The 11,189-nt window shown below is 42.6% G+C and overlaps 1 protein-coding gene across 1 annotated transcript in view; it reads left to right on the top strand.

Moving 5' to 3' along the window:
• The first annotated feature begins 3,747 nt into the window (after nucleotides 1-3,747).
• LOC147629700 (putative serine/threonine-protein kinase At1g54610) overlaps nucleotides 3,748-11,189 on the top strand; it is a 53,426-nt gene continuing 45,984 nt past the window's right edge. Inside the window, exon 1 of the mRNA XM_086811241.1 lies at nucleotides 3,748-5,040. Within this exon, the coding sequence (XP_086667367.1) occupies nucleotides 4,666-5,040 (375 nt within the window). The 5' untranslated portion in view covers nucleotides 3,748-4,665. The remainder of the gene's footprint in view (nucleotides 5,041-11,189) is intronic.

Below are 11,189 nucleotides of genomic sequence, written 5' to 3'. Positions count from 1 at the left end.
AAAAACGCGAGAGAGAAGAAGAAGAGCTCCAAAATAGCAAAAAAGAAGCCTAGCTTGGTATACCACATTTAACCACCCAACCATTATATATACTAGTGACCTCAGGCGTCCAGTGTGTACCTTACCAGTGACACACCATACTCACGTGTCCTCTGTGTCCCCCCGTGCTACACATCACTGAGTCTTTGGCCTACAACTGTCACCCACGAACTTTACCCGTTCACACTTATTAATATAAGCGGTGATGTGTAATAGTATGTGCCGCCATTGTTTTTCCCATGTAACGCTCGCATGTCCCATGTATTACTAGTGTGTAAATCCCGTGTATTGATGTGTACGCGTTCCACGTGTAAGGGTCATTAACAGTATATACATGTGTATATATGTTTACACATATATGTATAGATGTATGTATATACATACATACATAGATACACACACACGTGTGTGTGTGTGTGTGTGTATGTACGTATGTATATACATACATACATACATACATACATAGAGAGAGAGAGAGAGAGAGAGAGAGAGAGAGAGAGAGAGAGAGAGAGAGAGAGAGAGAGAGAGAGAGAGAGAGAGAGAGAGAGAGAGAGAGAGAGAGAGAGAGAGAGAGAGAGAGATTTAATAAAGTCTTCAACCCAAATGGTGTATGAGAACATAACATAGTACATGTTATCTAAATGTGAAATGTAGGTCATGAAACATGGAAAGAGAAAAGGTCACAATCAAAGGGTTTGTGTTCCACTTTGAGTGTGTGCCATTTTGTCTAATAATTATAGTGATACAATGCTAGAGTTAAGTTGATACAATGCTAGGTAGTGACTTGGTGTGAAAGCTCCTTTGACCTATAGCCTTAGTATATGAAATCTTTTAAGGCCTTTTCTTTTACATTAGTGCATTACAAGTCATTAGTGTAGTAATGTAGAGGACCTTATAGGTTGGAAAAAGATGAGATTTTTTACCTTGCACGCATGTATGTGCATGTACGTTTGTACTTGTGATATATATATATATATATATATATATATATATATATATATATATATATATATATATATATATATATATATATATATATATATATATATATATATATATATATATATATATATATATATATATATATATATATATATATATATATATATATATATATATATGGGGGGGTTTCTTAAAATTTAAGCCCCCATAAATAGATAATGCATAAATCTACAAAAATGGTATCCATGCACTCATTAAAACTAAAGGTAATTTGGACTTTAGGAAACATTTTCTATATATTTGGCTTTGATTCATAAGGAGGACAATGACTTTGAGAAGACAAATTTAAGCATTTTACAAACATGCATGCTAAGGGCGAGTTGAAAAAGGGTGCTTCATTGAAGATGATGCATCATAATTGTTTATTTGGACATTTATAGGGGATTTAATCCTTTAAATAGAATTCATTACTAAAAAGTGTGCTTTCGATTAAAGAGCATTGTAAATATACTAAAAAGTTAGTGTCATGGATGCGTTAAGATGTGATGTGGTTATGAAGAGTTGACATCATAAAAGATACGGGGACTACTAGTACATGTATGTGGAAAGGTCTTGATGGAGATGCCAAGAGTTAGGAGCATGTGCAATACTAGACTTGCATGATGTGGATGGGGGAGATGGAATTAGTTGAGAGAGAGAGAGAGAGAGAGAGAGAGAGAGAGAGAGAGAGAGAGAGAGAGAGAGAGAGATTTAATAAAGTCTTCAACCCAAATGGTGTATGAGAACATAACATAGTATATGTTATCTAAATGTGAAATGTAGGTCATGAAACATGGAAAGAGAAAAGGTCACAATCAAAGGGTTTGTGTTCCACTTTGAATGTGTGCCATTTTGCCTAATAATTATAGTGAGATAGTTAAGTTGATACAATGCTAGGTAGTGACTTGGTGTGAAAGCTCCTTTGACCTATAGCCTTAGTATATGAAATCTTTTAAGGTCTTTTCTTTTACATTAGTGCATTACAAGTCATTAGTGTAGTAATGTAGAGGACCTTATAGGTTGGAAAAAGATGAGTTTTTTTTTTTACCTTGCACGGATGTATGTGCATGTACGTTTGTACGTGTTATATATATATATATATATATGTGGGGGTTTCTTAAAATTTAAGCCCCCATAAACAGATTGAATAAATCTACAAAAATGGTATCCATGCACTCATTAAAACTAAAGGTAATTTGGACTTTAGGAAACATTTTCTATATATTTGGCTTTGATTCATAAGGAGGACAATGACTTTGAGAACACAAATTTAAGCATTTAACAAACATGCATGCTAAGGGCGAGTTGAAAAAGGGTGCTTCATTGAAGATGATGCATCATATTTGTTTATTTGGACATTTATAGGGGATTTAATCCTGTAAATAGAATTCATTACTAAAAAGTGTGCTTTCGATTAAAGAGCATTGTAAATATACTAAAAAGTTAGTGTCATGGATGCGTTAAGATGTGATGTGGTCATGAAGAGTTGACATCATAAAAGATACGGGGACTACTAATATATATATGTGGAAAGGTCTTGATGGAGATGCCAAGAGTTAGGAGCATGTGCAATACTAGACTTACATGATGTGGATGGGGGAGATGGAATTGGTTTAGAGAGAGAGAGAGAGAGAGAGAGAGAGAGAGAGAGAGAGAGAGAGAGAGAGAGAGAGAGAGAGAGAGAGAGAGAGAGAGAGAGAGGCTACATTTGCAATGAAATATAAGGGAACCTAAGATGGGCTCACAAATTGTTTGCGATGAAGAAGCACGATGTAAGCTTGAAGCCATGTCTCTTTTGCCTTATTCCAAGTGCACATGCAAGAAGAGGATCTTTGAAAAGGGACTAGAGAGTTAAGGAGAAGAGAGGTCTAAAAGGAAGGCGTATAAAAGTGAAAAGAGGGGCTCATGTGAATCCTAGAAGAGCCCATCACCATGCTTTGACGTGGGAGCTTAAAAGGAAAGAGGGATTTAGCTAATGTCAAAGGCCAACTAGAATTAGAACACAAGCTCACTAATGAAATGCTCTAAAGAGAGTGTATTGAGAGTTGAGGTTCCATTTATGCTTATTTTGAAGGTCCATGGAGTGGGCTACAAGCACATAGAGAGACCACTATAGGTTTGGAGGAAGGAGATTAGAGGTAGACTACACTATACAAGGTAGGCAATGCTAGTGAACACTAATCAATTTGAAGGAGTGGGACATTAAAGGCTTTTAGGTGTATTCTTCCTTAACTCTTGAAACCCATCTAATAGTTCAACAAGCACTATGCTTTAAGCCCCATGTAAGGGTCTATTCCAACACCTAAGTTAACAAGGCTTTTGGCCTTGAGACTTATCCCCATCATGAAATTGTGGGTGATATATTTGTGTTGTGTAGTTCACTAGCTACACCGAAGGGAACTCTACAACACCACTGACTATTACAGGGCTTTTTCCCACAGCCAATTTAATTGGTCCATGCAAGGTGAAGAATCGGTAAATGCATGAGAAAGTCTTGCATTCTCGTGAACTTTTGAAATGTCATGCCGATCGATTGATCGCGATGGCCAAGTTTTGAAGGGAATTCCTAATTGTGCGGATTTGGCATCCCTAAGAAATGCTTGGCCAAGCTATATGTAATGAAAGGGGCCAAGTTAATTGTGCTTATGGGAAGGTACTATAACGAGTGGGTAAGGTGCTAAGCCATGAAAATGCCATCTCTCTTACTATTGGTTCCTAGTAACTACTACGGTTTACTTCTACCTCCTGCAGCAGGAGTCAGGACTCGAGAGGCGCGGGCGGGATTCCTTTGAGCTCAAAGGCTAGCATAGGCTAAAAGGACTGTATATATATATAATATTTATTAGGTTAGTCTAGGCTATGGCTCTTGCTGCATGCTATCAGAAATTGTGGCCAAATTTAGTAATCAGACCGTAGATGAGGCTCTCAGACAAGGTCAGGAGGGCCTCCAGGCTTCCGCCGTAGCCGTGCCGCCGAACATGTGCTCCGTTGTGAACTCTTTTTGACCTAATTTAGCTCTGCTTTTGTAGCCCACAGCTGCCCACTATCAAGCTCGCCCACATCTTCTTCTTTTCTTTGGTTGCGCTGTCGTTTCCGCCTGTGTATACATTCCCCATTGAATGCCGAATGCCCCATTTTCTCCATTTTGGGAGTTAACTCAGAGTTCAAGGAAACAGGCAGCGGCATTGTTCCCTTCGTCAAGATTAGGGTTTCGGGAGGTTATCTTTTCATCAACATTAGGCCCTACCATGCAGACACCCCCGTTGCAAGAAGAAGGCCATTCTCTCAAGTTAGGGTTTCAGGTGGTCTTCACTGTCATGCATTACCCCGCCTTAAGCTTCTTAGACTAGGGCAGGGCTTCAGGAGGTTCATACTGCGAGGCAGAAAACCCCCGTCTGCTGAAGGCCATTTGCTTAGATTAGGGTTTCAGGAGGTTTTGTACACTAACAGGGAAGCCCTACCCTGCAGATTAGGGAATCTCCTGCGCTGCGAAACTTTGGACAATTTTTTGAACTTTCGTTGGCTGTGTGCAGCCAAAATGCATGCTCCAAGGCAGAAACATTCCGCAGTCTGCGCAGATCATTGTGGAGGAGACGTTGCCAACAGCAGTTGAAGCAAAGGAAAAGCTTTACACACAGAACGGGGATGGGTTGTATATGTGCCAAGGAGGCTGCTACTGTGCAGGACGACTTAGACAGGAAGGAAAGAGTCCATGGATCCAAGAGGAGGACCTCCTCTGCATCAGGAAGGTTAAGCCATGTTGTGGATGTGGGCAATGGCAGAGAAAGAGAGAGGGTGAAAGCAAATGGCACTGTAGCCTCGAAGATTGTCTCTGTGGAGGAGAGGAGAGAGAAGCAGTGGGTGCCTGCTGAGCCTAACCCTAGGTTAAGCAACCCTCCTAAGCACATAGAAGGTGAACAAGTTGCTGCTGGTTGGCCTGCTTGGCTCTCTGCAGTGGCCGGAGAGGCTATTAGAGGATGGATCCCCAGAAGAGCAGATTCTTTTGAAAAACTGGACAAGGTAAGTCTACCTGCTGCCCCTCACTCCAGTTTTTGAAGCTTTTTACAAGTGCTTTTCTTTTTGGCCCCTTGACACATATACCCTGCCTTTCCCTGCCCTCAGCGGATCTGACAACAGCCCGGGGATGGCTGCTTATGGATGGGCAATCAAGCCAGCGCCTAATCCTTCTCTTTTGGTTTCATGGGCCCTTCTGTAAAGGGCTTTACCTTGATCTACAGTTTGTTACTCCTGGCTACATTTGCATTAGAAACACTACTGGATTAGCCATGGGACAACTTTAGAAGTCACATTGATTACTTGAACCAAAGGTGTGATGTTTGGCAATCCGTTGATGTTACAATAACATTACTTAATACCAATCATGCTTAGAATATTACTCAACATCAATGGATTATTACCTAGATCCTATGTCTTCACTAGCTCAGCCATGGACGAACCTCAACATAGACAAATCTTTTACACCTGACTGTGTAACGGTTGGCACAAGGCTGCAATCAAATGTTTGCGAGTAGTCACCCGGTCCTTGACGGGGACTGCTTGGCGGGGGGCTCTCTACCGATCTGTAGGTGCCTCACAAAGGGTGATGGATTGCGCAAGCAAGTTAGTACAATATAGCCAATTTTTTGCAAATTTTCCAATAGGAGAGCGTTGATGCACCCTTTTTGGTGACTTGTTCTAGGGTGGCCACAAGACTTTACTTGGTTAAGGTTACATCAGAATTGCATGGGATTATAGGTAATTTGTTGATTGGTGTGATGAACAAATTATCTTTGAAGTGAAAGGAGGTGATTGAGCTTGTCAAATCATATTAAGTGGTTCTTGGCAAATCATCAATGCATGTAGTTTTTGTGGAAAGAAGAGGCACATTTTTTTGTACCATCTTTTCCCCAAAGACCCCTCCAACTTGCTTGTGGAGTGACTGGACAAGCATTGCTATTGGTTTGATAGCTGGCTTTCAGCGCACTCTATTAGTTGGCAAAGAGAGACACGGATCGAGCCATCGACAGTCTTGTTCACGGAGCCCTTCTTCAACAGACTTTTGAGAGAGTTTTTGCTTCCTCTCACCGGCTTGGCATCGCAAGGCCATTGGATTACCACCGAGCTCTTCCTCCATGCCTCATGAGGAACGAACTCAGCTCTTGAAGCTATCAAAGCCTCCCAAGATGGATGGTGAGGGTTTAACCGATGGGATGTGGGAGATGGCTCCTATGCTTGTTGCAATAGGTGGTTTTGACGTTTTTCAGTTTCATCTAGTTCATATGCCATTGAATGGTGCTGCTTTCTTGTGATGGGAAGACCACCTTAGGCATCATGCCATCACCAGTTGGGAGGATTGCCGCAAGGCCGTTTTGAAGTAGCTTGTACTTGTGGAGAGGTCGGTCACTAGCAAATCGTCCACATAAAGGTTCAGGATTATGAATTCATCCCCTTGTTTGTGAACATAGAGGGTACTCTCAATAGGGCTATTTTGAAAAATATGAGAGCAAGTTGTGAGGGCAAAAGGACGAAAGGACCAGATGTACGAGAGATCAGAGCAAAACAACACAGCATGAAATAGGTGAGTGAGTCTATATACAATGGTGAGTGAACATATGTACAAGAGCCCTTTGGTGTGAGGTGACTCTAAGTAGAAGACCGGTGCAGAAGCAAAGACGATGTTGGAGCAGAAGCACGGTCGATGACGAAGGCTCGTGTCGATGTGAGGCAAAGGCACTCCGTGAGGTGGTTGGTGTCAAAGGCTCGCGTTAGTGGATGCAGAGGCACTTCGAGGTTGTAGTGTGCAACGGAAGCTGAAGTGATGTTGATGTCGATGATGGTGCAGACTCTGGTGACAAGGGTGCTGCGGTAGTTGAAGTGATGTTGATGTTGATGATGGTGCAGACTCTGGTGACAAGGGTGTTGTGGTACCTGAATGGTGATGAAGAGAAGAGAGGGCTGCTGTCCCGAGTGGTGCAAGCTTTGGTGACAAGGGTGCTGCAATACCTGAGGGGTGGTGAGGAGAAGAGAGGGCTGCCGTCCCGAGTGGTGTAGTGGTGCAAGCTCTGGTGACAAGGGTGCTGCAATACTTGGGGGATGGAGAGAAGCAGAGAGTGGTAAACTGTAGAAAAAAAACGATGATAAACTGTAGCAGAGAGTGGGCTGCTATCCCAAGTGGTGTACTGATGATTAAACACTGAGGTGCTGTACTATGTAGCAAAGAGGGTTGTTGTCCCATGAACTGAAGATAAAAACGCTAATGTGCTCTATGTAGCAGAGAGGGTTGCTGTCCCATGCACTGATAAGAAACATTGATGATATGTAGCAAAGAGTGGGCTGCTGTCCCAAGGTATGCTGTTGAAGGAAAATGCTGCAGATATGCTGTCAACGAAGAAGATGTGTTGATGTAGGGCAGGCGCGGCGGCAGCAGCAGCAACAACAGATAGATGATGTGGTACTGAATGTCTATGAAGTGATACAAAAGATTGAATGAAGAGGCAATGTTATATTTAGCCGAGAGGGTTGTTGGTCGGCTAGTGAAAGGGCAGTCGGCCAACAGCAAGACACAAAAAAGATGGACAAAATCTAATAAATCCAGAATAATCTAGATAAATCCCCTTTTTAGGGCTGGATAAAATGCCATTTTCAGACACAAGTACGCATGTATCTTTTGATACCAAGCACAATGAGCCTGTTTAAGGCCATAAAGTGCTTTACGCTATCTGCGTACTTTATGCTATCTGCGTACTTTATGCTCTCCACCTTCTGAAGAAAGCCAAGAGGCTGTGATACATAAACCTCTGTTCAAATCACCATTCAGAAATGCAGTTTTGACATCCAACTAATGCACATTCTATCCTTTATGTGTAGTTAATGCAACAATAGTGTGTATGGCGATCATAGGTGAAGTAGGCGCAAAAGTCTCATCATAGTCAATGCCCTCTCTTTGGCATATCCTTTGGCGACTATAAACGAGCCTTATAGCAATCAATGGAGCCATCAAGCTTGCGTTTCAATTTATACACCCACTTCGTGCCGATAGCACGCTTGCCTGGAGGCAAGTCACATAACTCCTATGTAGTATTATTTTCAATGGAGGCCAATGACTGTAACCCATTTATCATTCTCCAATGCATCAAAATGAGAAAGTGGCTCCTCATTACATGCGGTAGCAACAAGGGCTGTGTCAACAAAATGAGATGCATGTCGAGAGGCGGCGCATGTATGACTTGGCATAAGTGTAGGTAGCTTGCTGTCACGCAAGGTGTCAATGAGCCAGCGGGGAACTCTTAGTGAGTCAGAATGGCTGCTTCCTCTTCAACGAGTGCATCACCAGTGGCATCTTGATCAAAGTGTGGCAGATCTGGAGCAATAGGGAGAATGTTGGGCTCCTGATTTTTTTGATTTTCAGCAGCAACGAGAGCTTGATTTGGAGCCAAAGGAGGCTAAACAGGTTCAACATGTGTACCAAATAATGGTAGCAATGTAACAAAGACATATGGGGCATCAATTGATGGTTGTAGTATACATGAAAGCACAGGTTGGGATGCATATTCATCAAAGATGACATCTCTGGACACAATAATCTTCCTAGTGGAAGCTACATGTAGCCTGTATCCCTTGCTCTCACTGTGCTGTACCCCACAAAAATACATTTCAATGTCTTTGCTTCAAGTTTATGTTTTTGTTGTGCTGGTACATGCACGTAAGCTAGACATCCAAAAACACGCATATGAGTGACTACATGGATTCTGCCATTCCAAGCCTCATAAGTTGGCATAGATTTCAATGCTTTAATGGGATAGTGGTTCAACACATAGTTGGCGCACATGATCGCTTCAAGCTCAAATCTGGATGGCAAATCCTTGCTTTTAAGCATACATCTCGCCATTTTGATAAGTGTACGATTATGGCGCTCAGCCACACCATTTTGTTGTGGTGTATAAGAAGTAGTACATTGATGAGGAAGACCACATGACTGCATAAAAGCTGTAAACTCATGTGGCAAATATCCTCCCCCTTGATCTATACGCAATGTCATGAGCTTATGGCTGCAAGTATTTTCAGCCATAGGGAGAAACTGATGGAAAGCTGAAAATGCATTTGATTTAGCTTTCAAACCATACACCCAACAAAATTGAGCGTAAGCATCAATGAAAGTCATAAAGTACAGATGTCTTGTAAAAGATGATGCCCTCATAGGGCCACATAAATCACTATGTACGAGTAGCTCACACAGTGCCATCCTTTGGAAAGGAGTGACGATGCATCTTTCCCAGTATACATCCCTCGCATACATGCTTGTGTGGGAGTTGCATAGGCGGCAACTCATGAACCATAGACTGACGCTGTAAACGCATAAGAGAAGGGAAATTATGGTGACCAAACCGAGCATGCCATAGCTCAATGTCATGCATAACTTGTGATGTGGAAGCAACCGTAGCATCATCATGAGAATCACTACTCTTGTCATACATGTCAAGCCTGTAAAGCCATTTCGCAATGTACCAGATAGCATAAGCGCATTAGAATCTGTTTTGTCATAAATGGAGCAACAATGATCAGAAAATTGGATTTTGAGACTAGCTTTTGCAGGTGCTGAGACAAAAATAAGATTCTTGCGAATTCTAGGTATATACAAAGTATCTGCAAGAGTATATGTGTGTCAAAACCCCACGGATCCCCTCGTGATCGATCTTGGTTCGAAACTCGAATCCTGCAAACAAACGAACAAACAACAAGCAAGGGGGTGCAGGCCTGACTCACCTCCCAACCATGACAGCCGTGGGCGAGCCCACAGTCTTGGCTGTCCCCACGGAGCCACGAGCTGAGCTAACTAGGTTGACGTACCGACCAATCTCCTCCTCGTGACGTCCCATACCGCCACGAAGCTGCCCTCGCGGGCTTCGAGATTGCTGCCGGCCTCGGCTGCATAAAGCAGGTGCACGTTTGCACTAGATCCAGGCTCCAAGACCATAGAGCTCTCACAAACTCGCGAGACTCTCTATAATCCAATAACTAACCTTGGCCACCCTTTTATAGGCTCTTGGCCGGTCATCGGGCGTCCACACTTGGCCGCCCGCCTGTCCATACTTGGGTGCCCGCCCGTTAGTATTTCCCTAACTCAGCTCGTCAATCAGCCTGCCTAGTTCCAAGCTTCCCCAAGCCTCGAAACTAGTCTTGCATGCGTATAGCACACGGTAGATACGCACTGTGCACATGACATACTCCCCTTCCTCTAAGAGCTCACTCCTGAGCTCACTAAAAAGCCAGGGTAATCTCTCTGAAGAGAAGTCAATGTCTCCCATGTAGCGTCCTCCTCAACACGATCCTTCCACTTGATCTTGTATTCCGTGATAAGCGTATGACGCAATCTTCGTTCACGAAATCCAAGAATCTTTTCAGGTTCGTGCGGAACAAATGTCATGTCCTGGACATCTATGATTTCCTGAGGAGTAACTAACTGATCTGCTCCACCCAGTACTTCCTTAAGTCTACTGACATGAAATACAGGATGAACTTTCACATGAGAAGGCAAATCCAATTCATATGCAACTGAACCAACCGGTCGTGTAACACGAAATGGTCCACAGTATCTAGGGGATAATTTCGGAGATCTACCTGTCCGTAAAGTCTCGGAATCTTTCGGAACTCGCAAATACACCATCGTTCCTTCAGAGAACTCTCTGGGTGAACGATGTCTATTAGAATAAAACCTGTCTCGGTCTTGAGCACTTCTAATAGATTCCTTTGCAACTTGTAACATTTCCTGCATATCTTGCAAAAAATTACGTGCTGCATCATGCTGAAGTCCTGAGAATCCTACTGTAACAGGTGATCTTGGTTGAAAACCGTACATAAGCATGAAAGGACTAAACCCTGTACTCGTATGCTTAGTACTGTTATATGCAAATTCTAACATAGGAAGATAATCCTCCCATGAACTTTGTCTTTTGGATACATATGCTCGAAGCATATCCTCCAAAATCTGATTCACTCTTTCAGTCTGGCCATCGGATTGAGGATGATCTGAGGAACTCAAATTCAAAGTTGTTTTTAACTTCTCGAAAACAAGTTTCCAAAAGTCACTCGTAAACTTAGAGTCCCTATCACTGACTATGTCCTGTGGTAACCCGTACAGTCTAAACAATTGCTCGATAAACTGCCGAGCT

Source organism: Cibotium barometz, chromosome 17 (assembly GCF_041138505.1).
Source record: "Cibotium barometz isolate CiBa-2024 chromosome 17, ASM4113850v1, whole genome shotgun sequence".
Taxonomy (NCBI): domain Eukaryota; kingdom Viridiplantae; phylum Streptophyta; class Polypodiopsida; order Cyatheales; family Cibotiaceae; genus Cibotium; species Cibotium barometz.
The sequence above is the reverse complement of the archived record's forward strand: the minus strand, read 5'-3'. Positions and strand labels throughout refer to the sequence as shown.